Below are 27,407 nucleotides of genomic sequence, written 5' to 3'. Positions count from 1 at the left end.
TTTTACTGTGGGTTTTCCCCAATTCTCTCCCCATCCCACTGGGTGAAGGGGAAGTGAGCGAGCAGCTGTGTGGTGCTTAGTTGCTGGCTGGGGTTAAACCACGATGCTGTGCAAGCCTTGTCCTCCCACAGCAGCTTCTGCAGCAACATGAAGTATGCATTGCTCAGCAGGGCTTGTCAGCAGATTGGTGCTGGTGCTGAGAACCGGCTCCAAGCAGCCATTTCCCAGAGGCAGCAGAGCCCCGGTGCTTCAGCAGTGAAGTGTGCTGTCATCACGGTCTATATCCTCAAAATGATGCTTTTCAAGTGGTTGCATTGTGGCAACACTCAAAATATAGCAAAGCCTTATGAAGAGATGTGATCTAAGCATTACAATCTGCTACAGAGGCAGTAACAAGGGCAGGGTAGGCCTGCATGAGCAGATAAGCACTGGGGGACTAGGTTTTTTCCATAATGCTGGAGGGGTGGGGGGAGACAGGATAAACAGGGGCTCCTGCTGCTACATCTGCCATGATCAATGATGCACAAGGTCCAAAATGGGGCACGAACACTGTTGCAGCTGTTGAACACCACTTCCAGCGCGTGTGTGTGCTAGGCACAGAGTCAGGAGCTGCTGTTAACCACGGTGGTTCTTGAGCAATGTGATCTTGGGAATCCCTGATGTAAAAGATCTCCCCCCAGGAACTGGGCTGAGGACAGAGTGATTCCTTTCAGTCTTTGCGGCAGCAGCTGTAGGAAAGGAGCCAGAAGCTTGTAAGACAGAGGAGTCACTGAAAGGGGAGTGAAGGGAGATAGAGGGCTGAGGGAGGCTATAGGTGAGGGAGAGTTTAGGGCTGCACAACAGTCCAGCTGGATATGGTCTAAGTGGTCCAGGTGACCTCTCTACTTCATAGCCTAATCCTGGGTGAAACATCCCAGCAGAAGCAGAAATGAGGGTGAGTGTGCCCCTCATGTAGGTCTCATGATGATCTCTGGTAGAGTCTTCCAGAAGGCTTGTCTGTTCACTAACAGTGGTGTTAGCATTAACTTTTACATCATTGGGTGTTTACTGTAAATGCTAGGTCCATTTCCATCTTTGTAATTTTTTTCCTGCCAGCAGCATCCTGTGTCTGTGAGAAGCACTGTTAAGCGTGGGAGGAAAGTACGTCTTTTGATGATTTTTTTTTAGCATCTTCTAATTGCTATTCTTATGCCATGAAGCTGAAAGAACTGAAGTTCTTGATCTTTCTGTGGAGCCGTCTCATTGCTTACACTGTTGTTCTAACTTCACTTATCCCACATTTCTCAATTTCCCTCCTGGCCTTGCATGTGCCTTTGCAGCTCTACTCCAAATCCACTATCATCCCATTGTCACAAATGTTGGGGTAAGGTAGGTGAAGACAGATCCTGTGAATGCCGCTTTCTGGAGTCTGAAGGTCAGTGGTGGCAGCCAACCCGGGGTCCTGGAGCCCGGAGCAGGATCATAGTACGTCGTGTCAGGCTGCTGTGAGCACTGAGGATGCCTGGATGAGATATGGGATGTAGATTGCTGACCAAGGGTGTTTGGGCCAGGGTTGTCAGTACAAGTGGTGTATCTGTGAGAGCACTGGGTCATTTTTTAATCCCTCAGGATCATCCTGGATCACTGTTGTCTTTTGTGGTTTCTCTCCTTGCTGCCTTAGCTGCGTTGCCTTGCACTTCTCTGCATTGGCTTCTCTGACATGTAGAAGGGAAGACAAGAGGGAAGTGCATTCCAGACTGTCCTGGAGGCACTTGCAGGCTGGACGTCTGGGTTAGATGGGGAAGGAGGAATGAATATGTGCTCTGTTCTCCCATATCAAATGCTGGTGAATATCTTCCTCTAGGTTTATGAGAACCTGCTGTTTACTGAACTCTGAGTGAGTGGGGCTCAGTGCCCTGCCTGTACGGCTCCTGGGACTGTGGGCTGTGGTAGTTGTACTGTTGTGAAGTGCAGTAGGTAATAAGCAAGCAAGTGCCACAGATAATGTGGCAGCATGTCAGAGAAGTGTGAACCAGGCACCCCAGACCACAAGAGGAACCAGTTTGAGCTGAGGCTTAACAATCAGCAAAAGGTCAGCAGAAGACAATGTGCTGTATGGGACCTATTTAACCATCACCACTGGTTCCTCATGGCCCCACTGAAGTCATCCGCTCCTTTTCACATAAGAGGCCCTTGTGTGCATAAGTAGCTGCATACTTTGGCATGCTCCCCTGGCACCATTAAAAGAGCTCAGGAAACTCATGGGGGCTCCTGGATTTTGGAGAGGAATGGTTGTTGTGGTTTCCTGTTCCAGTCTGTTCCTCCTTTCCAGTCTCTGCCTGGACTTGTGCATCTCTAACGTTGCAAGGCCTGGCAGTGTAGTTTAGTGTTTGGTTCTTAAAGGAAAGTTCAAGGTTCCTAAAGGGAGACAAAGATATTTAAGCCAGTGGGAGATGATGACTGTTCTCATCAGGGTGCAGCACATTATTTCAGACCCTGTGCTGTCTGCCTGTTTTCCTGTGAGCATACAGTGCCAGCCACAGTGAGGTCTTCCTTTGGCCCAAAGCCTGTGCAGCCCTTTCGCCACTTGAGTGAAATCAGTCACTCACTTCACATAAATTTGAGAGGGGTCAGATGGAAGCACAAATGTTGTCCCACAAGTCTGCAGGGACGGGGATGTGTTTGTCTTACATTGTGATGCTTTCCCTGAAGAAGGACAACTCAGGACCTTGTGTATAGGTATTTGTGCTGACAAGGACCAGTCTGCTTGGTTCAGTCAAACCAAGGATGCTCTAAATAGTCACTGCCTTTCCTGAGAGGTGACTTCCTTTGTGTTTTTGTCTCTATTTAGGTATCTGAATTCCCTCATGAGAAGTGTCCTCCCTGCCTCTCATGTGCAGCCCTATCTGTCCATGGGTAGCACCAGCTTAACTGATGTCCTGAAGAGCATTCCTCACCATGGATAGTCCACCCAAACTGACTGGTGAGACGCTGATTGTCCATCACATTCCCCTGGTCCATTGCCAGGTCCCTGATAGACAGTGCTGCTCCGTGAGCAAAAGGACCAATCCCTTCTGCCAGCCAGAGCTCAGCATTACACGGACCTCTGCCCTTCCAGACAGAGACCTTTCACAGACTGACTCCTTGGTGTACAGCAGCTTTCTCCAGACCTCTGAAACCTCAGCAGAGGCCTCAGACAAGAAAGAAGGCAAAGCAAGGGATTTGATTGTCCCTAGTGTCAGCAAGCGACACAACCCTTTCCTGCTGAGTGAGGGTGAAGACCTCACCATCTTTGGGGATGACTTGGGTCAAAAATCTTTCCATCTTCACAACTCACTTGTGGCTGGCAAACCTCCCTTTCATCTGCATGAGCTGGCCTTGCCCCCTTTCCACCTCCACGACTCCAACCACATTGTGAAATCCTGGAACATGGCTAGCCGGTCCGGTGTGGTAGACGGGCAAGAGGACAAAATCAGCAGTGACGACGTCCAGAAGAGGAACAACGCAAACAGGTGTCACCACACCTCAGAACGCATGGAGCTGGATGAATGCAGCTGCCATCGTGGCAGCTCCTCCAGCTTCTCCTTCGATGGTGGTGACCAGGAGTGGAACCAGAACACGGGTGAATTGCTGAGGAATCAGGATGCCCTGCACAGCCGGACCTGCAGCTGTTCCAGTTCGGAGCTCCAGCACTGTCGCTGCTACAGTTCGTCAAGTCAGTCTGAGGTGATTGACCAACAGATGGGCTACATCAGTGACTCTTCCTGCAACAGCTCTGATGGGGTGCTGGTGAACTTCAGTGCTCTCTACAACAAAATGAATGGTCAGTCTCGATCTAACCTGAATTCAGCCAACCTGTCCTGTGACTCTTCCTTCTGCAGCCACTCAGACACAGGAGCTTTTTACCTGGATTTGCATTCATCGCCCACAGAATCCAAGATGTCTTGCGAGTCGCATCACCCAGAGAGTTCAGGGAAGGTGTGTGGGTGTCATCACTCCTCCTCACCTGTCCTTGATGCTAACTGCAACTCCTACCACCTCCACTGTGAGCCTTGCGCTTCGGAGAGCTCAGACCTCACTGCCTGCTTACAGAGCCAAGCACGGCTTGTTGTGGCTACTCAGAATTACTATAAGTTAGTCACATGTGACTTGTCTTCCCAGTCATCCCCCAGCCCGGCAGGATCTTCCATAACTAGCTGCTCAGAAGACCATACCAAAGGTAGTCCAGCCCAGCCCACTGAATACTATCTGTTCAGAAGGCCTGACCTGAGACAAGAAGAAAGCAACGTGGAGTGCAGTGAGGAGGAGGCAAAGGGAGAATCCACCCAAAACATGATTGAGGGTCAGGTCTATGTGAACGTGTCACCACCTAACCTCAACACAAGCCGGCAGCGCTCCAGGAGCTATGACCAGAACCTGGACAGGAGTCCCAGCGGCAGGCTGGGCTCCTTGGAACGCATGGTGAGCTGTCCGGTCAAGCTGAGTGAAAGTCCAGCGATACCTATCCAGAGTTCTCCCCCAAAACGAGTGACATCTTTTGCTGAACTGGCTAAAGGCCGGAAAAAGAATGGCACCTCCCCACCACTCCGGTCCAGTGGTGATTCCTCCTTGGAGTTCTCCCCTATCCCTGAGACACAGCGGGATTGCCCAGCCTTCCTTGAAGAAAGAGCTCGTCGCAGCCAGAGTCTTCCACCCATGCCTTTCGTCCATGGCCTGAACCGGAGCTGCGAGGGCTTCTGTTTGAATCATGCTTTTGGGGACAGCCAGGCTTTGAGTTCCACCAAAGACTCGGTCTCCGGTGAGAAGGTCCCCAGTGGGCATGGGGCAGGTGAGCAAGCCTCTCTCTCCCTGCTGACGGAGGCAGATGCCAGCTTCTCAGGTGGCTCTGCCAGTAGCCACGGACAAAGAGGTGCTAGAGCCCGAGCAGACGGTAAGGAGCCAAACTAGGCAGAATGGAGAAGTAAAAAGAAAGGCTGCTCTTTGGGACATCAGGGGAGCAGCAGAGGAACCTGCATGGCAATGGGAGACCAGTGCCTGTGTGGTTTATTTCCTGGTCTACCACTCCCTGGGACAAAGCCCTGCTGTGCTTATTTCAGACCCAGATCAGTGCAAGAGTCTTGTCCTTGTGTTTCTAAAGCCTCTTGAGGTTTTGTGGAAACCTCTCCTATCGTGTAAGGGAGGACATGGCCTTAGCACTTAGGGTCTGTGCAGCTTGGATTGTCTCCCTTCCAGGGCGTTGTACTCCTCCAGTCCATGAGAATCACCTGCCTTTAGCTCCTAAGATAGAGATGTGAAGATGCTCAGCAGAGTCACGTTCCCAGCAGATGAAGGGAAGGGAACCATTGACGAGTTTTGGGGGCAGAGGTGGAGAGGGAAGAGGCATAGCCAGCAGTCTCCTCTCAGAGTCAGAGAGCTCACACATTCTCTGCTGACACTTACAGCATGAGTCCTGAAGAGATTAGAGGAGCTGTGTGCCTCTGCTGGAATATCCCGGTCATATCCTCCACAATGGATTGGATTGCAGCAAAGGTTCCTATGGAGGGTAATTGTCACAGTTCCCTCTGCAGGAAAGCCTGTAATACATGAGTTGCTTTCCACCTTGACATTGCTGTCACTTGTCTTGGTGAGGAAGCTATGTGACAGCCCCGTCAGAGGTATGGCCATTTCTTTAGCATGGCATGGGACCTCTATTACTGCCCTAGACAATTCTCCTACCTGCTTCTCAGGTAGGAGCCTGTCTAAAATGCCTCTGACCAGACTGCTGCAGTAGGTAGCCCCTAACATGCCAAGGACCAGACTGTGTCTCCATTTAATGCCCTGAAGATTTCTGGCAGGAGATAGGAAGAACATGTCATTCATTGCTATGGCAGGTGTGGGAGATATCTTGGCCTTCGGAGCAAGAGCTTTTTAAGTATTGTGCTGTTTGTTTATTGAGTCTTGAATGTGCGCTCGGTGTGGGATGGCAGGGAAGGCAGGTCTCTGCTGGGAGAAGGCAGTGTGGGAGCAGCCCTCTTCGTTTGCAGAGGGAGTGCTTGGAAGGAGCAAGAGCTGCTCAGGGAGGAGGGGGCAGACAGGGGCTCTCAAGGCAATAGAACCCAACAGTTCCTGCACCACCTGCTGTGGTACTTTCGTCCGGACTGTGACAGCAAGGCAGGCATTAGTGCTGCGCAGAAAGCTCCTGCCTGCAGCTGGAGATAAAAGCAGAGCTGCTTTGCTCCAGCTGAGAACACCATGCAAGCCTAGAGGGTCTGAGAAGGGACTAGAGGGAAAGCAAGTCCTGCTAAAAGCTAGTTATAGAGACAAAGACATGGCACACCCCACAGGCAGCAGGTTAACACCAGGGCTGTGCTTGGGACGGGTCATTTGTCCCAGGATTTGCTCTGAGCTGGAGGAGTGGGGGGGGTGGGCAGGGTGCAAGGGAGAAGGTGCCACACTGCGCTGGGATGCGGCGCAGCTGGTGATCAGGGATCCCAGTCAGCCAGGTGTGTGCATCCAGCGTTGTGTGTTGTGCAGAGCGCAGTGTGTCATGCTTCATCTGTGTCCGTCAGGATATTGTAGCCCCCAGCCAGGAGCTGGAGGCATGCACACATAGGAGATAGCCCGGCACACTTCCTTGGAACATCCCTGTCCATCATTTGCTGGAGCAGACCTGCGCTTTCCAGGGTTGGAAGCTCTTCTGTTTCTGCTGTGGTCCTGATTTGGCTGGGAACATCCTGCTTAGGTCTGGTACAGGCAGGGGGATGAATGGAGCTATGTGTTCAGAGGGGGGACAGTTACAGGAGAAAGAAGAGGGAGGGAGAATGGGGAGCAAGCAGCCTTTCTGACAGCACCAAGTGTGATGTGGGATGCAGAGCTGCAGTTCTATTGCATGTAATGCTTATGCTCAGCTGGGTGAGTTCTCAGCACGTGTGGACAGTCCTTCAGGATAAGAAACCTTGCTGTACCACAGTGCGTTGGGCCACGTCTTTGTGGCACGGCCTGGGCAGAGGCAAGTTGAGGGCAGGCGCTTGGGGCCATGACTTTGTGCTGTCCTAGGAGCGAGGTATGCTGAAGGGATGTGAAGCTGGTGACCCTACCAGGAGAGACAAGCTCCTGGTGCAGCACCCTACTCTTCCAGACAGCTGCCAATAGCTGGAAACTCTGCATTTAGGGCCACATGTCTTTATGCTGCCAGCTCATGATGTATGTAACCAGTTCAGACTTGAACCACTCTGCCTGTGTCTGGCCTCTAGCTGTCCTCTTCCTCCCACAGCTAAGAGCACATTCCCTTTTGCCTGCGATCTGCCGGGCTGGCGATGATTGTCCCTCTGCCCATCCTCACACTTTGTTCACCTTTCTCTCCCCAAAGGTGGTGGCACAGACAGCAAGCCTGTGGTACGCTACAGCAAGGACCAGCGTCCCACGACTCTGCCCATCCAGCCCTTTGTTTTCCAGCACCATTTCAGCAAGCCACCCAAGGCCCGTGCCCTGCACAGCCATTTTGCTTCCAGCCTTTCCCAACTCTACAGCTTGTCCAGCAACCGGTCTGCCAGCCAGCAGATCTCCTCCAATTCCCAGTCCTCAGCCTCGGCCACCTTGGCAGAGCAGGCGGCGGTGGCGGGGAGCCAAGCCCACGGCACGCTCCTGACCCAGCGTTCAGCGGATGGAGCTGCCTCCCGCAATGATGGCTGCGTGAAGAAGCCTGCACCGGAGACAACCCGACCATCCCCCCTGGGGAGTTACTCTCCTGTGCGATGCAACGTGCCTTTCTTTCAAAGCGTGGACTCCTCTTCCTCACCCACCGCGGAGAGAGCTGGAGAGAGCCAGCCCCCCAGGAGCAGGTCCTGCCCCATCTCCGCCAGCCTGCTTCCCACAAGGTCTTCCCCGGCTGTCAGTGCCATGCAGCCCTCCCAAGCCACCAAAGCTGATGCCCTGAGGCAAAAGGAGAACCCCAAGCCGGTTCCCAAGAAGGAGGCACCGCTGGAGCCAAGCCCACCACTCTCTGAGTACCGGCTCCACACTGGGTCCCTCCCGCCCCTCTCGGTGGGTGGTATGCCTGTGAGCAGAGTAGGAAGCCACGCAGATCCCCACTGGAGAAGTGGTGGTGAGACGAGCATGGGCATACGGCCCCTCAATGGTAGGTACCCATCTGCCAGGACGTGCTGGTCTGGAACATCTCCAGCTCCCTATGGCTGCGGCTGTTCCCTGTAGCACCACCTTCTCTTAGAGGTACAGCCCGGGGCAAAACTGCATCCGGGTGCGGCAGTGCCCAGCAGCCCCTACCATCACTTTGCCTTGCAAAAGAAAGTCCTACACTAAGAGCATGTGCCCCCAGTCCCAACTCCTACACTGTGTCTCTGGAGAGGGCGGCATGGGCTGGGCTACTGATCTTACAGCACCCCATTGCCAGGTGCTTGCGCCCCAAACCTGCTCCTTCTATGCCTGCAGCTGCAAGGCCACCCAGGCTCCTGCCCTGCTCTGCCAGGCTGTGGCCTCCACCTCCCTATATGTATGTGTGCTAATGTCCTGAAATGCTGCTGGACTTTAATGTGCTGTTTCTCTTTCTCTGTCCTTCCTCTTTCTCATCTTCTCTCTCCCTGTTTCCCCTCCACACGCTGCTGTCTGCTCACATCCTCCCGTCTGGTGCTCACTGCCTGCGGCATCCTAGCGAACCACCTCTCTCCCCAAGCGCTGAAGTGGCGGGAGTACAGGCGGAGGAACCCCCTGGGTCTGGACCGCATTTCGGGGCTGCCCAGCTTAGCAGGCAGCCTAGACAGGAGGCAGCAAGAGCCTCGGCTGAACCGGGGGAACCCCATCTTTGAGCTCCCTGGCACTCTCAACACCAGCCATTTCCACTGCAAGCTGAACGGTGCGCACCACCTTTCTGCTGGGGGGTCTTGGGAGGTGACCTTGGGGCTCAGGTTCAGCCTGGCTTCATCACTGCTCTGCCTGCTCTGAGAAGGAGGGATGATGCATCTGCTCACAGTGGGGCTGAGGGGTACAAGAGGAGGGTGAAAATTGCCTCACTGATCAGCACAATCTGTGTGGAGCCTCCCTCCTCCATGAGCTGAGAGCAGTCAGGTCCGGCTCTGGGCTGGATTGAAGGGGAAAACGAATGGCCCAAGAGCCTGCTTGAACCTCAGCAAGCGTTCCTGGACTGTGTTGAGCTTGCAGTTCATGTCTCACATAGGACTTGTGGCCCTTGGAGATCTTGTGTCAGTGCCCCACAGTGTCTGCCCGTCTGCCCATCTGCCCCAATTCTGGCAGCATGCTAGATGCTGGGCTGTAGCTTTCATGGGGCAGCTGGCAACACTGTAGGGCTTCATGGGGCTCTGTCTTCTCCATGCTTTGCCCTTAAGGTCTTTGCTATCCTCCAAAACCTGTGCAGGAAGGTCTGAGAGGGACAGGCTGCTTTTGGCTGAGCCTTTGAGAGTCCTGTGGGAAGAGCATTGTGGTCTCTGTGGGGAGGGAGAGTGTTCTTCAGGTCAGCCTCAAGTCATGGAGGGAATTCCCCAAAGTTCTACACCTCACTCTGCCAACCCAAACAGTTTCTCCATCCCTCCTTCACGGGAGAGTGCCTCGCAAGAGAGCTGGAGAATGAACCAGATTGAAATTGAGCACATGAAAGAGCTCCTGCAGAAGTCACCCCTTGAAAACAGAGGCCATCCCAGGGGACAGGCAGAAGATATGTGGTTTGTTGCCTGTGCATGCCTGGGTGTGACAAGTAGGTATTCTCTCCGTGCTCTACTTTTGACCCCACTTGCCGGGGCTATCGGCACAGCAGCCCCGAGAGTCTCGTGCAGCAAGGTTTCCCTTAGCACCAGCCCATGAGGGTGAATCTCCCACAGCATCTCCCAGTGCCCATGGACCCCAGTCAAGCTGGAGCTAGATGTTGGGTGAGCTGTGGGGTTGAACTTACAGGCTCACGTTGCAAACCATTGCTGGGAGAGTAACAAGCCTGTGGCCTTGCTGTCCCAGCTTTGGACAGGCTGGGGTGAAGACTGCTGCTGACACAGCATGCTTCTGGGAAAAGCAAACAATGTGGGAGAGGCTTTGGTATAAGGGCTTGGGGCTGATCCTTCTCCCCCCTGTCTTGGCCTTGCAGGACAGTCTATGAGGCAACTCCAGCTTACCTACACTGACTTCTTCCCTGACTACTTCTCACTAGCAGAGAAACCCCCCGCTGAGTTCTGCCTCTCCCCAGATGGCAACACAGAGTCCATCTCCATCGACTTGCTGCAGAAGAAGGGTGAGTCTGTGCATCTCTCGCAGACAAGAGTGTGGCGTGGTACAGCGTAAGGCGAACAGTGCTTCTCTCTGTCTCATCTCATCTCTGTTGACATAATGGTTTCTTTCCCTGCCCTTCTCTACTGTAGCATCATAACTATATGTCCCCCTGGACTGACGGCTGTTTCCATGGCAGGTTCTTGTGTTCTCTGCACCATGCAATGTGCCACGGAGTATGTTTGAGCTACTCATCACAGGAAGTGTGATTAGAATGAATCTTAAGCCCACAAGAAAGGGCAGAGAGCAGACAGGCACAGGAGTATGACCCTAAGGCAGGGCATGCTGCCACCCCTGTCTCAGTATACAAGGGTGGATCTGTGTGATGTTGCAGATGTGCTAGCCTGAGATTTTGTAATTTAGGTAAAAGGTCTGTTGGGTCCTACATGGTGAATTGTTTATATGAAAGGGTGGGAGAAAGGATTCCAAAGCAGGACATGGCTGTGATGAGATCCATGCTAGAGGCAGGGTTGGGGACTGGATTGTTGGCAGCTGCCTCAGTATCATTTCAGAGGCAAGAGATGTGCAGAAATGTTCCCATGCCTTTGTCAGCTATGTGTTGGTGATTACCAGATGGCAGCTTTCCCCTCTATTCCACTTCTATTCTTGCATCATGCTGATGCAGATGTCAGATTGCCCACCACTCTTGTTACCCAGAGTCATTACATAGCTTGCCAAAGGCGTGGCTTCTGCATTGCTGCCCTGTAGGATCAAAGTAGCAAAAGACTCATTGCCTCAGACCCCATCTCTGCTCCCTCAAGGGATGGTGTGTGGAGGTGATGGTCCATGTCCCTCGGGAATATTGACAGGGTATCTTATGCTTCAGCCGCTTCTAAAGGTTGTCCTACTGTTGGGCTGATAGGTGAGTGTTGGAACCAGCAGGGCCAGATTTGGTGAGGAGTTAGGAGGGGCTCTGCATGTTTTTGGCTGAGAGGGCTTGTGTGCTGACATGGGCTTGAAAAGCCCCTGCCTGATTTCTTTGTGAAGTGTTTGGTCAGGGTCTGTCCTAGAAGCCCCTCAGGCAGCGCTCTGACTCATCCTTTCCCTCTAGGTCTGGTGAAGGCAATCAACACTGCTGTTGACCTGATTGTGGCTCACTTTGGAACCAGCAGAGATCCAGGGGTGAAGGTATGTCTTGCTTTCAATGTCATGTGTGACATGGAGAGGATGGAAAAAGATTGCCTCTCCATTCTTGTCCAGTCAAAAACTACAGGGTATCCAATGAAGGTGGTAGTACCAAGAAGAAACCAAAGGCGATGGTACACCATGCAGCAGATAGTAAATCTGTGACAATTCTTGCTCCGTGATGCTGGAAGTACTGAAAGAGTACATGGATTTAAGGGCAGATCAGAAAAACACAGGGAAGAGAAATTCATTGTGGTCTATTAAACACATAGGAATAATGTCCAGCTTAGGTAGTCTCTGAGTTGAAAGTAGTTGTAGGCTGCAAAAGTATTAAGGGCAAGTATTATATATGTTTGCTCTGGTTTGGGTCTTTTTTATGTACTTACTCATGGCTCTTTATAAGAAAGAATACCAGCCCAGCTGGACTTCTGGTCTGATGCAGTACACCAGCTTTTTTTCTTATACAGTGGGGAGTTGTGTCTCCCTCCTCCACATGTCCCATGACAGGGGGTGCCAGGACACAGTGCAGTGTCCCCAGTCCCTTGATGTGTCACAGGGCTCCATAACAATAAAGAAGTGCATCAGTCATTGCCCAGTGGGGCAGATGGGCATCCCATATAGCCCCTGCCATGAACCCACTAGCTTCAGAGTGCATCTAGGTTGCCTGTGGAACTGGCTGCTTTTGGCCTGTGCTCCCCTCATCTCTTATTTCTGGAATAACACAGAAGCAGAAAAGTTTGCTTCCATTTGTACCGGGCAGTGTTTGCAGTCCTATGACACCCAGCGTGTTTGTGGTGCCTCCTGTCAATGCTGAATGCTCTGCTTCAGTCAGGGGACGATGGGGCAGCAATGTGACACTATTTGGACATGACAACTGCCCTGGAGTGCCATCCCCAAGGAGAAACCTGACTGGGACAAATTCCAAGCCCATTCAATCTTATCTCAGAGCTCAGGGTAATTTGCCCCTAATTACAATTTTTGCTGATGTAGAGATTGCTGTGCATCACAACTGGATCTGTTGGGATTCCCACAGCTTCTTAAGGCTCCACTGTGAATTTCCTATTCTTGCAGTATTGGTTTGGGGAAGAATTGCAACATTCCCCCATTACTTTACTTACCAGACAACCCTGGTAAGTAAAATGCTGGGGTTTCATTATGCGTCAGTGTGCCAAGGGCTGAGCATTCACCTGTCAAAAGGCAACACCCATCCCTGATGCTCCCACGCTCAATGAATCTGACAGGATTATTCCTGACCCAGAAGTTCAGTCTCAGTTCAGGGCCTTTGTGGACCCATGCCAACTGGCCAGTATAATTCCAGCTCAGCTGGTAAAATCTGTGTCCTGAACACAACTGCCTGGGACCACCAACATGACGTGCAAGGCCTGGGGCTGACCCCTTTGCATAGACCCCTCAGCAGCTCAAAGACCGTATGCAGCAGAGTATGTCCCCACTCTGCTGATGCTGGACTCTTATGTGCTTCGTCACCTCAGCCTGAGCTCTGTCCATCCATTTTGCCCTCACCCTGTTTATTTATAGTAATCCCTAGGTATTATAGCTCCGCATGTCACTGAGTTAAGTGTTCCTTAACCCTTTTTGGTGCTGGTAGTTCCTATGTGGCTTCAGGCTTCCTGCTTCAAAAATAGCAACAAGAAAATCTACAGCAGCAGAAAAATGCCATGCTCTTTTCTTCCTCTAGCAGGACAGACTTTTTATACCTGTAGGCAGAACTAGGTGTACCTTCTAATTGGGATATCCTCTTCCCAAGTTGGGATATTCTCTTCCCAAGCTGTTGCCTCATCCCAGCCTGGGGCAGACCTTGCAGGGAGCAGTCCAGAACTGGTGTATGAGGCAGTAGGGGTGAAGGGGAAGAGACTGCCTAATTAATGAACTGCTGAGCATCATTGTAGCCTGGATATTGCCTGCTGGGTGTCTGTAGTAGGCAAGTGGGGCTGGACTTTTTGCCTGCATCTTACCTTGTAGAGCAGTTACCAACAATTTCCCTGTTGCCTGTTGTCCCTTAGGCCAAACTTGGGAACAGCTCTGTGAGCCCCAATGTGGGGCATCTCATCCTGAAATACCTGTGCCCTGCTGTCCGGGACATTCTGAGTGATGGGCTCAAGGCTTATGTCCTGGACATGATCATTGGCCAGAGGAGGAACATCCCCTGGAGCGTGGTGGAGGCATCCACCCAGCTAGGTATGGACGGTGTGCAACGGAATCTGTTGCTCTGTGGTACTCCCGTGTTATGGCTGGGAGGTGCTGGGGAAGGCTGACTTTAAGGACGGGAAAGCAGAATAATACCCATCTCCCTGCATGGAATGGGGTGCACCTTGCCCTTCTCTTGCAAGACAGGAGAGCCACTGCTCTGTTCTGCCCAAATATTTATTGTCATTTTCCCTGAAATTTCCAAATTCTCCTATAACAGGCCCTGGAAATGGAATGGAATGGAAAAAAGAAAAAAAAAGAAAAAAAAAAAAGAAAAAACAACAAAAGAATGCCCCTTTCACCCCTCTAAGATTCCAGGGTGTTTGTAGACCTTCATCTTTAGCCCTGCACAGCTACTGTATAAAGCAGAGCTGTGCTTTAGCCTGGTCTGTAAGAAAATTTGCACTCACAGCTCACTTGGCTCAAGCATGCCCACAACACCTGCACCCTCTGCTAGTACCAGTCTGCACCCTGGATTGTGGCCGTGACTACCATCCAGGATAACTCCTTTCCAAGGTTACAGATGGCAAGGCCACACTGATTTCTGCATCATGAAGAGCTTATATCCAGGGCTGGAAAGTCTTGTAGCCTGTTTGTGGCAAATCTCCAGCTCTGGCGTTCTCTCTGTGATTCCAGACACCCCAAATTATAACCACCCACCACAATATTCTGTTTACCTGCTGATTTTGAGCCAAGGCCTGTGATTGTACCTAAAGTGTGGGAGGCAGGTCCTTGCAGTATTGAAACTCTTCCAAAGTTTTGGAGTGGCAGTCTGGGACAGACCACAACCCATCTCCCTTGTGGAGCCTAACTGTTGGGATGGAGTGAGCTTGTCTTGGAGTTTGGTGGAAAGGCATTGCACGCACAGGCATGGGCACCCAGCCAACGTCTGTCTTTGCCTTGATGCTCCTTCCCATGGTGCCATTTTGGCTTTGCTGACCGCAAATCAACATTCTGCTTCTTTCCATAGGCCCCTCTACCAAGTTGCTGCACAGCCTTTATAGCAAGATCAGCCAGTACATGGAGCTCACCAACCACACCATGAGGTTCAACGCATTCATCTTTGGCCTCCTCAAGTAAGCAGGCTCCGTGGGCTGGCTGCATGTCACTGTCCAGGGTGGGCAGCAAGTGCTGGTCCTTGACTGCAGGCAGGCACAGTTGGCAGTGAAAAGATGTAAGAAACTGGGAAGCCGCTCCACGGCTGTAGGTGAAGGAAGGAAGAAGCTGTGAGCCTTAGAGAACTCCAGAAGGATCAAATCCTACCCTACCAGGCGAGGACTGAGAAGGGGTGGCTGTAGCCCACTGAAGAACATTGTCAGCTTGTTTTAGCCCCAAAACATTAGGTGGGAAGAGCCTGTCTGTCAGGGTTCATGCAAGGTTAGACATAACATATGCACAAATTACTCCTGGAAATCCCTGCTTAAATCACTGCTTCCTGGAGCTGCTGTGAATCCTAGGGCATGAGGCTCTGAAGGAGAAATTTCCCTGGTCCAGGACTCAAGGCTGGCCCTTCCAGGTTGGATAAGGAGCATGCACAATACATGCAGTCAGTGTTAAACAGAAGAAGTCAGCGATGACTTTTTGCCGGTGAAGGGATAAGTGCTACTAGGATGGTATTTCCCTGCTCCTCTCCAGTGGTTGGCAAGAGCTCTGGCAGTGGCAACAGAGTCCCCAAGATCTCCAAATGTTGGAGGATCCCTACAAGCATGAGCAAGCTCTGTTCTGCTCTCCCCTGCTGGCACAGGATACCAGCATAGTTTGGGCCAAGCCTGCAGCAATGATCTTATGTTTGTAGATGATTTGCTTCTTTCACATGAGCCCCTCTTGGCAAAGCTAAGTTCTGCCAAGGACATAGGAGCTAAATGGTGAGGAAACTTGCTGGAAACGTGGTTGTTAGGGGTTACAGTTGTACGATGCCTCATGTAAATCAAACTGGATGGCTCTGAGACAGGCTTGGTGGTTGTGGTCAGTGCATGCTGATGGGAGTGAGCCACTGTCTTTTCAATAGGTCTTGGGGTTCACAGGTTCATGCTGTGTAAATGCCCTTTTCCAGCCACACTTCTTTTTGTAGAACAGCAAGGATGGAGGGGGTGAATTGATTTTCACTCTTTCTTTCTTTCTTTCTTTCTTTCTTTCTTTCTTTCTTTCTTTCTTTCTTTCTTTCTTTCTTTCTTTCTTCCTCTGCTTGTTTTCCCCTCCTGCAGTATCCGGTCCTTGGAATTCTGGTTTAACCACCTCTACAACCATGAAGGTAGGAGCCTGAGGGCTGTGGGCTGCGGTGGGGGCCAAATTCTGCACACTGTAGAGCATGGGAGGGATATGCGTTTCTCTTGCTGGTCTCTTAGCCTAGGCTGCTCCCCTCTGCTCTGAGCTGAAGGACTAGACTATACACAGTCCCAGTGTACCAGGGAGGTCCCAAGTGGAAGTCCAAGCTCCATGCAGGTCCTGCCACCTGAGCCTGGCCAGCCATGTGCTTCCCAGCTGCAGGTAGTACCCAAGGCTATCACATCCAACACAGATCCCTCAGTCTACCCACAGGAGACCAGATCTAAGCCTCTGCACATTTCTGTGTTCCCTGCCCAGTGCCTGAGAGCTTTGTATAGCTGGAGATGTGCACACTTGGCTAAAACCGTTCAGGAATGGGAAATGGAAAGAAATGGAAAGGAAAACCTCCTGAGACACAAAAAGCAGATTTTGCTGGTTGTATCTGTTTTTTCAACGAGAAATGTTTCTAGAGTGTGCGGATAACCCAGCAGCAGGATCAAGCTGCCTGATGCCTAGAAGCAGCATGACTAAGTGCTAAGTGCACAGTGAGACAGACGCCCTCAACCTGCTGGATCCCCGGAGAGTGCTGCTGGCTCAGCCTGTGCTCAGCCCAGGGCCCCATGCAAGAAGTCCAGCCCAGTGTCTCTGGCGGGTTTGGGGGCTGACAGCAGACATTTTCCAGGTCTGTGTGTGCCGTCAGCACTTCTCTCTGGAGCAGGCAGGAGACTAGACTTGCCTTTGTACTGAGCAGTGTGGCAAGAGAAAGCATCCTGGTTTTCTGGAGCAGAAGACGACCATCTGTTTCAAGCCATCGTTAAGAGCTGGAAGTGTGAGCAAAAGCTAGGGTTGTCAGGATGATGAAGGCTAGGCAAAGGGGTTGGAGATAAGGTGCAAGTCCTATCTGTGGTGTAAGTTTGTTATCTCACTGGGACCAAATGGCCACAAATCCTATTCCCAACTCTCTCCCTGGGAGTGAGACTTGACAGCAAAGCTGGGGGGGATGGGCACTGTGGATGTGGCCAAATGAAGTGAAGAATGAATGCTGCAGGTAGAAATGTTAGTCCATTTTCTGTTAGGATCTACAGTTCAGCCCAGCCAGATCCCTGGAAAAAACTGTATTCAGCTGTCTCTGACACCTCTGTCTGCAGGGGGGACTGGTGCTGGCCAGATTTGCAGCTCCTTGTTCATCTCCAGGAGGTGGGGAAGAGAATTTTAACACGTGCCATCCCACTGATTCTCTTTATACTCACCCTACCCCCATGGTATTTTGTGGCAGAGATCATCCTGGTGGATAGTTTGATGGGCAGGTCTGGGCTGCAGGTGCATCTGGAAGCAGGACCTGGGCCAGCTCGCCCAGAGCTCACAGAGCATCTGGTGCTCCCTGACCCAGTGCTGAGCCTAGCACTGCAGCCACAGGTGTGACCAAAAACTAGTGTCCAGCTCCTTTCCCCATAGCTTCAGCAGCTTCTTGGTGGCTCTCCTGTAATTAATGTCTCTTGCCCTACAGATATCATCCTGGCACACTACCAGCCAGTGGGCTTCTTGTGCCTGTCTCACAGCGTGTGCCAACCTCTTTTTGAGGAGCTCTTGCTCCTGCTCCAGCCTCTCTCCCTGCTGCCCTTCAACCTAGACCTCCTTTTCGAGCACCACCTGATGCAGATGGGCAAAGAGCAGCAGCAGCAAAAGGAGCTGCTGCGTGTGAAGCAAGACCTGCTGCTTTCCGCACACTCCACCCTGCAGCTGATGCGGACGCGGGGCAGCAGTGAGGATCCCGACGGCTGCAGCACTGCCCCCGAAGCATGCAAAGCGAGTGCCAGGGATGGTGACATCTCACCAGGCCACAGCCCCCAGCAAGCTGCGAGCGAGAGGGTCAAGGGGGTGGGTGCCTCCTGCGGCGATGGCGACAGGGAGGAAGAGGGGAGGAAGATGCAAGAGAGCGCGTGGGAGGGGAAGAAGGACAAGCAGGCAGGCTGGTGGTACCAGCTCATGCAGAGCTCTCAGATTTACATCGAGGGCTCGGCTGAAGGCTCGAAGTTCGTCCGCTATGAGAAGAAGAAGAAGGCTTTGAATACTGTGCCTAGGTCAGCGGAGACCCACAAGGCACCACCCCCCCGCGAAGGGGTTGTGGAGGGTGCAGAAGCTTGCCCCATTGCTGAGGGCACCTTGGAGGAGAGGCCCAAGGCTGCCAGCAAGCCAAGTCCTGAAGCCATGGAAGAGCCCTTGGAAAAGCCCCAGCAGGTACCGGTTGGCGAAGAGGTGAAGGAGCGGAGCTGGCCCTTCTGGATGGGCAGCCCCCCAGACTCGGTGCTTACAGAGCTGAAGCGCAGCAAGGAGAAGGAGACTGGGACTCAGCAAAGAGTGGGAACAGCAGCAGCAGCCTCCCGAGAGGAGAGCAGCACCAATGCATCAGAGGGCAGCCAGCCCATCAAGTGGGGACACTTGTTTGGGTCCAGGAAGGTGCAGAAAGAGCACAGGCAGCCTAACAGGTAAGAGCAGGGATGGTTTGGGGTGGGGGAGGGCTGGTTAAACCTGGGGTTGCAGCGGTGCAGGTGGAAGTCGGGCCAACAGACGACTGCTGGGCTACACCATGGTGGTATATCAGAGGCAGTGTGTCAACAGAGAGGACTGTCACCCCTGGCCAGCCCTGCCAGCCTGCTGGCTTGCCTTAATTCCTCCCACACCACCATTCCCCTTGGCACCTACCCATGTTCAGTCCACCTCAAGGGCTTTCCTCTTTTGCCTGAGCAATAACACTGTCCCGGCCCCTAAGCCCCCTCTCTGGGGGAAGAGCCCCTGCTGCATGGCCCCTATCACCTCATCCCTCCCAAAAACACATACTGAGAACAGAACGTGGAGCCACCCCTGTTGTGCACGACCCATGAGGAGGAGGCGTGAAGTTGTCCTGTGTAGCTGGGACCTCCCGCTCTGCCTCTCCGTCTGTACCCTTACTGCTTCTGCAGCCACTGGAAATGTCCTTCCCAGTCTAGGCCATGGTGTGTCTGGAGGATGCTGAGCCCTCCCCACCAGAAGACAGCCTGGGGACTGCAGTGCACGTTGTGCATGGAGCCAGACCTCTAAGGCGTGAGCTTGCCACAAGAGCGGCTGCTCCTTGCCCCCAGGTACACTTCCCTGCCACTACCTGTTTCTGTGTTCTTCTTGCAGGTTGCCCTCTGGCTGGCTCAGCTTGGACAAGTCTGTCTTCCAGCTGGTGGCCCAGACGGTCGGAGCAAGCATGTGGCGAGAGGCAGCTCCTGAGCCGGAGCCCCCCCGGCCAGAGCCACCTGAAGTGGACCCCGTGGCGCAGCCAGCCCGGGGGCTGTCTCCCCACCCTCCCTGGTGAGTGGCACCATGTGGCCATCCTGCAGGTGCTGGGACGTGGGTTGGGGTTGGCAGGGCTCTGCCTGTTGCAGTTCGCCTGGTCCCCTTTGTACTCATGGACCAGGGGACAATTCAGGGCAGTGATGCGGCTTGTGCATCCATCCACACCGACTCTGCAATCTGCAGGTGAGGGGCAAATGGGAGCCTGGCTGGGTGGGGAGGCAGGGGTTGTTTTCCTTGCTCCTCTGTGCCCATGGTGGTCCCTGGGCTTCAGCAGGGTGAGCATCCTGTGGCGAGCTAACCCGTCCTCCCTTCTCTTTGCCTGCAGTGAGGTGAAAGCTCTTTGCCATCACATCGCCACCGAGGCAGGACAGCTGAGCTTCAATAAAGGGGATATCCTGCAGGTCATCTCCAAAGTGGACGGTGACTGGCTGCAGTGCAGCCTCGGCTCCGAGAAGGGACTGGTGCCCATCATGTACGTCACCCACCCGGAGGACGAGGACTATTGACGTGGCTGGGAGGCCAAGCACAGTACCGTGGGCTGCTGAGGCTCCTCTGGGGAAGCCCACCCTGCCAGAGGAACAGACACAGCTTCTTGCTAGTTTCTTACCTTTCTTGCCATTACAGAATACAGTAACCGTAGGTGGTTCCTTCTTGCTCCTCCTTGTGCAGCTGCCAAAGGCCAGCTTGGCCCCTGGGGTTTTCTGCGAGCTGCACCTCGTATTGCCAGGCACCACCGTGCATGCAGCCACACTAGGGACCACCTGAGCCCCCTCCACCCCACGCCATCTCCAGCACCTGTAGGCTGTAGACTCGTACATAGCAGGAACCCAAGCAGTCCCTGCCAGGGCAGCACTGCCCCACTGCCCGGCTCAGTATCACAGTGGAGGGCGCAGGATGCTGGCTTTCCCCTCCCTGAGGGTGGCAGTGCAGTCTGCAGCCTTCAGCATCCCTGGCATCATCAGCCACAGGAGTGGGAGCACCGTGCATTGGCAAGGTCCCTGCAAGGCTGGGCTGATGGGTTGCATTGTGGCTTGATGGGGGCTGCGAGGTAGGTTCCCCCACGCTGGAGCAGCCCTGTCCTAACGTATTATAGTTGTGCCTGGTGGGTTGTACTGGGCCAAATGGCCTGGCACTGCCATGCGGCAGGGCTGGGGCTGTGCCTGGCTGGGGTTGTGGGGGGGGGGGGGGGGGAAGGGGTATGTGTGGAGGTGTGGGGGGTCATGAGAAAGGGGTGTGGATGTTCAGTGTTATGTAGGTCCGGGATGGGTAGTGCCACCCTGTGCAGAGATGGGTGCTTTGGGGGGTGGCCCTGTGCCCTCCACGCTGAGCAGGGAGCCAGTGCCTGGGAAGCCCTGGGATGCTCAGTGGAGGGGGGTTGGAGGGGAGGTGGTGAGGGCAAGGTCCCTGACTGGGCTAGAGATGCTTTTTGGAGTTGGGGGCAGTGCTCCCGGCAGGTAGATTGGGGGATGCTCCCAGAGGGAGCTGGGGAGGGAGGGGTGGTGCTCCCCTTGGCATAGGGTTTCTGGTCTTGCTGAGCAGTGCCGTGGGGTGGGGGGGACAAGTATTGTGCACAAGCACAAAGGGGATACTAGGGGTCCTGGGGTCCTTGGCAGAGGCAATGCCAGTCAACCCCTTCCTTGCCATGTTCATGCCGCCCACTGGGGTGGGGATCCTCACCTGCCCGTCAGGTGGGGAACAGTGTTAGTGAAAGGCCACGCCAGTATTTGGTGCCTTGGCCGGGTTGACGCTGCTCGCAGCATCGTGCCTGGGCTGGCTTCCCCATGGCAAGGGGCCCTGGTCTTGCAAGGTTACCTCCTGCTTGTACATCGCTTAGCAGACATTGCACCATATTTAATTTGTATTTCCCTGTTAGAACGAGGTGTCTCGCCTTTATTTATTTCTTTATTTATGATGCATATTAATAAAAAAGGTGCTGATTGAGCTCCCTGCTATGCAGCCTTGTGATTTCAGCCCGTCCCTGGGAAGGGTCTCAGGGTTACCTGTGCTGGGACACTGCACTGCAGGCTTTGTCCTGCCTCCACCACAGCCAACACCAGACCTTCAGAAGGAGATAGGTTGCCCACAGCTATCAGACTTGTCAGTTCAGGCTGGGAGGACTATATCACATCATCAGATGATGGTACGTCTTGGCAAGGCAGTGTTGTTCGGGGTTCCTTGTCTTTATTCCTTGTGCATGCTGGTGGGGAACCAAGCAGGTTTCAGACAGGAGTTTGCACCATTTCGGTCTGGCGTCTGCATCCCCAGGGTGTTCCAGGTGTTGTCAATAAAGTGTCAGTAGGTGCAGCCAAACTGGAACTTGTAACCTGCGTGCAGTGGGAGGAAGTCCTGAGCAGTGTGGGAAGGAGGGGGTGAGGAATGGTTGTGGGGCTGGGACCCAGAGCCTGGGACAACCTGGGCGTGAGGCTCAGTGGCTGCAGGTCACTTACGAGGAAAGGCTCCAGGGCTTTTAAACTTAGACTCTCACAAGCATTGGACCTCAAGTCCCATCAGGAATGAGCCCCAAGAGCCCATCCCTTCCCTTTACAGCTCAGTAGCTCCCAGGAAAAGGGAAGAGCTCTGCTTGAGGCTCCAGCCTTTGCTGCAAGGACACCACACTGGAGTTTGTTGCAACCACGTGGACAAATGGCCTGCAGCGGTGGAGTGAGTCAAAGCAGTTAAAAAAAAATCCAGAAATGAAGCAGTGTAAGCCCCTGTCCTGACTTGGGGAGGGCTTTCACATGGGCTGCATTAATTAACTGCTCAGAGGGGGTGGTAGTCAGGGCTGTTTACAAATTACATGGAGCCAGGCTGTTCCTGCTGCGTGCACGGGCTGGCCCAAGTGGGGAAGGGGACTGTGTGCTGGCCAGGCCAACAGCCCTGTGGGGTGCTGAGTCAGCCCCGGAGTGGGAAAGGGGATTTCCAGCTGCCTGTGCTGCCAGCACTGACATGGAGCAGCTCACTGGGTGCTCGCTGCTGCGGCAGGCTCAGATGCAGGGGAGGCATGGGGTGGTTAGGGTGTCAGAGCCTGGGTTTGGGGTTGCTGCTATGGGATTTGCAGCTGCTGAACTCTTCTTCGGGGTCATCTGGCTAAACTCAAGCAGGTCCTGTTGGTGGCTATCAGATAGCCTGTCCCAATCGGGAACTGGCCGTGGGGCAGGAAGCCCATGAAGCCTGCAAGGCTGGAAGGCACACAGCAATGTGCATGGGGCAGTGGCTGCCAGCCCTGCTGCTGTGGCTGGGTGTCCCTGCTGGTGGCCTGGTCCCGGAGGTTCAGCTGCAGGATGCTGATGGGGACATGAGGCCATGAGTACCACCAAGCGCAGGCTGAGCAGGGACAGGAACTGCCGGGTGCTGCTGTGTCCTGAAGCTGACACTGGTCTGGGGAGGGCAGCTCAGCCAGCCCCCAGCACACGGAGCTCAGCACCCCTTCAGCTGGGACATGGCAGCAGAAAGGTGGGTGCTGTGGGGTGTGGGTGGCGATGGAGAGAGGGATGGGTGCTGGCCCACAGCCTTGTCAGTACCTCCACAGGAGATGGGAGCCGGTAAGGTGGTCATGCTGTATGGTCATGACCCCTGCTGGGTGCTTCCCTACACCCAAAAGCTGCAGCAACACTTCGCTAACAAACAGTGCAGGTCCCTGGCCTCGTTACTGCACAAACTAAAGTCCCTTCCCAACCTCCTGGTGTCAGGCTGCCTGCCAGCCCCAGCCCCATGTCCCCCTGCCTTCCACGGGCACAGGGCAGAGCAGTCACCAGCCCCAGCACCAGTGTCAGCCCCAGCACCATTGTCAACCCCAGCACTGATGCCCACCTCACATGTCCTGAGGTGCAGAGAGAGGCCAGGGGCAGCTCTGGACCAGCACCAAGATGCACCATTAGTCCTGCCTGTCTCATATCACCTGTGTGGGGTCCTGGAGTAGTGTCAGCGTTCTCCACTCCTGCTCCTTGCAGGCAGCTCTCAGCCGCTGCTTGGTGAAGTTGTTCCTGGTGTCCTTGTAGATCTTGGAGTAGGTCTTAGCAAAGAAGTGCTGGGCTCTGAGGATGAACCCTGGGAGCAGAGCATGTGGGAAGCAAAGAGGAGCCCACCTTCATGGTACAGAGGTACACTTTGGAGTGGTGGTGGGGAACTGTGGGACCCAGTGGTGGGGGACATAAAACCATGGGGTGACAGTGTGGCTGGGGGTGGGCTAAGGGTGCAGTGGGAGCCCAGATGCACTTGACAACCTGAGGGGCATGTGAGAGGTGGAGACATGCTGGTGCCAAGTGCTAGGGGGTCCTGGCAGGTCCCCTTGGACCTTCTCTATCCAGGTTGTGAGGACCTGGCTCATCTTGAGGGGAAAGGCTGTGACCCGTGGCCCCTGGATGCCTGCCGGGGCTGAAGCAATGCTGGCAGCTCTCAGAGGCTGCTGTGGGGGACTGGGAAGGGAGGAGGCACCTGAGCACCAGCAAACTGCCAAGCTGCCTTGGGCCTGCAGGTGGCTCTGACACCTCTGCAGCCACTGCTTTTGGGGACATCAAACTGCGTATGAGCTTGTATTAGCCCCTGAAAGCTTTGGCATGCTCGGAACAGCTGAACATCCAGCTTTCAGCCTAGCCCGGCTGCAACACAGCCTGGGGACAGGCCAGCTCCCTCCACAGTGGCTGTCCCAGCCCGGCATCACGGTAGCTGCTTCCCAGGTCCCTGGCTGGTGTGACCCTGCTCATGGTAGTAGCCCAGGAGTGCTGAAGCAGGACCTGATGCTGCGGCACAGCCCAGTTCCCTTTCAGCTGGAGGAAGGATAGTGCTGCGGTTGCAGCACCATCCTGGGACTCAGCACTCACATCGATGTGTGCCGTGAGGACTTCCTTCCTCGTCCCCTTCCCTGACTCCCTCTCTGCCTCAGTGCCCCCATCTGTACAATGAAACCCACGAGGTTTCCTCTGAATGAACTTTGGTGGCAGCATTGCCCACAAGCAGCTTTTAAGCCCCAGACCCCCCGTTTCCCCTTGCTGCGATATTCATGGGGCAAGAGGCAGCCTCTGTGCGTTAGCAGCTGCGTGCAGTCCATGGGTGGCAGCGCAGCGGAGATTTTGGTGAGGACTGGCAAGCCAGGTGCTGCTCCTGGAGAGCATCATGCAGGAGAGTATCACACATGGGTGCAAGCACCGACTTCCAGCTGCAGGCAGGAGGCCAGGAGCAGACAGGAGCCCTTTCTCCAAGGTGTGATCCCCACGTTAGAAGAGGGATGCAGACCTGTTTGCTCCACAGATACACCTTTGGGAACAGGGTTCCCCACCAAAAGAAAGAGGCAAGGTATAGTACTACTGCTGTTGGTCTTCAAGCATCCTGATGGCTTGTTTGCAGTAACAGGCAGAGACAAGCAAGGCATCGGTATGTGGCTCCTCCACGTACGCCACAAGGCCAAGGACGAAGATGGGGAACTAAGGTCTGTGCAGGACTGGGATGAGCACGTGTGCAGGAAAGGGCTGTCCACGGATGACAGCCACAATATGCTTCATTTCCATGACCCTGTGTAATCACCAAAGATTGAAAAGTCCACTGGCATCTTGTTCAGCTTCGGAAAGGGGAAATGCATGAAATGAGGAAACTTGGATAAAATGAAGCTAAAAGAAGCAGCATGGTCACACAGTGTCCAGCAAGCTTGCAAAGATTTAGGGCAACCTTTCGAGGCTTTTGCTATCAAAAGGTAGAGAGGAACCAGCAGGGCGAACCACCAGGGCCAGAGGTTATTCAAATCAGAGAGGGCCCTTCAAATAGGTGAAGTCATGTCTAGATGACAAAAATAGCATCAGGCAGGTAAGATGTAAAAGCTCAATAGGAAAAACAAAAAAGAGAGCACAGAATAGCCTGTAGAAGCAGCCAGCAGTCCTTTTTGCAAACACTTCAAGAGCATCAAATCTGCCACAAAGTCTGTAGGGTCGATAGAAGAGCATGTCCTCGCAGTGGAGGAGTGACGTCCCCCAGGGTGGCAAGACTGCTGCGAAACATGGCTCAAATGTCAGTGCACTGCAAGGTCTGTGGAAAATGGGACACGTCCGTGGCAGCATGCCTGGACCCTGGCATTGCAGCAGGATGCGGCTCACTGCCTACACCCTGCTGAAATATGCTCTTGCCCATCCTCCTGGCTGTGCCAGATCTGCTGGTTTGCAATGGGGTGACACTGGGAAGGCAGTGGGACCTGCCTGACCAAGAAACCCAGGGACACCTACGTCCTGTCTTGTTGCAAACAAACCAAAGCTGTCTCTGTGGTTTTGGGTTTGCCGTGTGTGACCAGAGCACATAGCTGCTGGACATGCTGGGGAAGGTGGCACCAGCTTGCAACACCCCTCCATCCTCTGTGCAAGAGCCCGGGTTACGCTCAAGGCTGGATTTTTCCGATGTGGAGCAAGGGGAAGTGTGAAGAGTGAGAACACGAGCGGGCTTCCTGGCAACTGCTTGGGCCACACTTCCTCCATGGCTTTTGAGGTTTCAGACAGGGTAATGAAGGGCTTTTGGAGATCCATATACTGTTAACATAGGAGCTGACAACCACTGTGCTGGGACTGGTGCACAGAGGGACTGGGAATGTGACTTTTTTAGTTGTTTTTTTTTAATTTATGGAATTTCCCTACTCATTTTCCAAAGATCCTCCATATGAGGAACCTATTCCTACTTATATAGTTTGCTTTTGCAGCCCTTTAATTATTTCTTGGAAGACCCAGAAGCACCAAGGGGCAGGGAGAGGTGATGTCTGAATTACTGCTGTTGCTGAAGGCAGAGGAGCAGTTGCTTTCCACCGCCCCACAAACCTGCCACCCGAGGCAGAGCACAGCTACCTCCCAGGCTGTGCCTTGCTACGATGCCAGGGTCCTGAGTGTGCACCTGCAGCCCCAGGGCACTTCTGCCAGGGTAAGCATGTTTGAATATGGTAAACTCACTATGGGTGAGCTTCGCATCTGAGCAAAGGAAATAAAAAGGCACGTTCCTAGGGGGGACCACTGGCCCTGCCAGCTCTGTTGCAGGAAGAGATGAAACACAGGCAAGGGAGATGAGGCTAAGACTGCCTTTCTGAGCACAGGAGGGCACAAGGAAGGTGGCTGGGTGTCATGGTTTAACCCCAGCCAGCAACTAAGCACCACTCAGCTGCTCACTCACTCCCCCCCCCACCCCCCAGTGGGATGGGGGAGAAAATTGGGGAAAAAAAAAAAAAACTTGTGGGTTGAGATAATAACAGTTTAGTAGAATATAAAAATAAGAAACTAATAATGATAATGATAACACTAATAAAGTGACAGTAGTGATGATAAAAGGATTGGAATATACAAATGATGCACAGTGCAATTGCTCATCACCCGCCAATCAACACCCCGTTAGTCCCTCAGTGGCAATTCCCTGCAGGCCCAGTCCCTCCAGCTGATGTACTAGGCATGGTGTCCCATGGTGTGGAATACACCATTGGCCACTTTGGGTCAGGTGCCGTGGCTGTGTCCCGTCCCAACTTCTTGTGCCCCTCTAGCTTTCTCGCTGGCGGGGCATGAGAAGCTGAAAAATCCGTGACTTTAGACTAAACATTAGAATCATAGAATCATAGAATCATTTAGGTTGGAAAAGACCTTCACGATCATCAAATTCAACCATCACCCATGCCCACTAAACCATGTTACGGAGTACCCTGTCTACGTGCTTTTTTAATACCTCCAGTGATGGTGACTCAACCACTTCCCTGGGCAGCCTGTTCCAGTGCTTGACAACCTTTCAGTGAAGAAATTTTTCCTAGTACCCAACCTAAACCTCCCATGGCCATTTCCTCTTGTCCTATCACTAGTTACTTGGTAGAAGAGACCAGCACCCACCTCACTGCAACCCCCTTCAGGCAGTTGTAGAGAGCGATCAGGTCTCCCCTCAGCCTCCTCTTCTCCAGGCTAAACAGCCCCAGCTCCCTCAGCCGCTCCTCACAAGACTTGTGCTCCAGGCCCCTCACCAGCTTGGTTGCCCTTCTCTGGACACGCTCCAGCACCTCCATGTCTTTCCCGTAGTGAGGGGCCCAAAACTGAACACAGGACTCGAGGTGCGGCCTCACCAGTGCTGAATTACTATTGTTACTATTACTGTTGTTGCTATTACTTAGCAACAACTGAAAACAGCAGTGTTATCAACATTCTTCTCATACTGAACTTAAAACATAGCACTGTACCAGCTACTAGGAAGACAATTAACTCTATCCCAGCTGAAACCAGGACACCGGGCAGACTCCAACTCTGTCCCCGAGA

General features: G+C 53.5%; 1 protein-coding gene across 6 annotated transcripts in view; it reads left to right on the top strand.

Annotated features, from left to right (window-relative positions):
• The window catches only part of RUSC2 (RUN and SH3 domain containing 2), a 61,290-nt gene extending 40,606 nt beyond the window's left edge, over positions 1-20,684 (top strand). For 4 of the 6 annotated variants that reach the window (XM_049795597.1, XM_049795596.1, XM_049795601.1 and 1 more), the window contains 11 exons: positions 2,831-4,909; positions 7,328-8,095; positions 8,627-8,827; positions 10,064-10,207; positions 11,294-11,370; positions 13,389-13,563; positions 14,543-14,648; positions 15,777-15,823; positions 17,345-18,323; positions 19,000-19,173; positions 19,484-20,684. In XM_049795597.1, coding sequence (XP_049651554.1) covers positions 2,938-4,909; positions 7,328-8,095; positions 8,627-8,827; positions 10,064-10,207; positions 11,294-11,370; positions 13,389-13,563; positions 14,543-14,648; positions 15,777-15,823; positions 17,345-18,323; positions 19,000-19,173; positions 19,484-19,664 — 4,824 coding nt within the window. In that variant the 5' untranslated portion in view covers positions 2,831-2,937 and the 3' untranslated portion in view covers positions 19,665-20,684. The remainder of the gene's footprint in view (positions 1-2,830; positions 4,910-7,327; positions 8,096-8,626; positions 8,828-10,063; positions 10,208-11,293; positions 11,371-13,388; positions 13,564-14,542; positions 14,649-15,776; positions 15,824-17,344; positions 18,324-18,999; positions 19,174-19,483) is intronic. The other 2 variants (XM_049795602.1, XM_049795603.1) reach the window with 2 other exon arrangements.
• Positions 20,685-27,407: the final 6,723 nt, after the last annotated feature.

The sequence above is a fragment of the Accipiter gentilis genome, chromosome Z, assembly GCF_929443795.1.
Source record: "Accipiter gentilis chromosome Z, bAccGen1.1, whole genome shotgun sequence".
In the NCBI taxonomy this organism is placed as follows: Eukaryota; Metazoa; Chordata; class Aves; order Accipitriformes; family Accipitridae; genus Astur; species Astur gentilis.
Note: the sequence above shows the minus strand (reverse complement) of the source record. Positions and strands in the feature narration are given on the sequence as shown.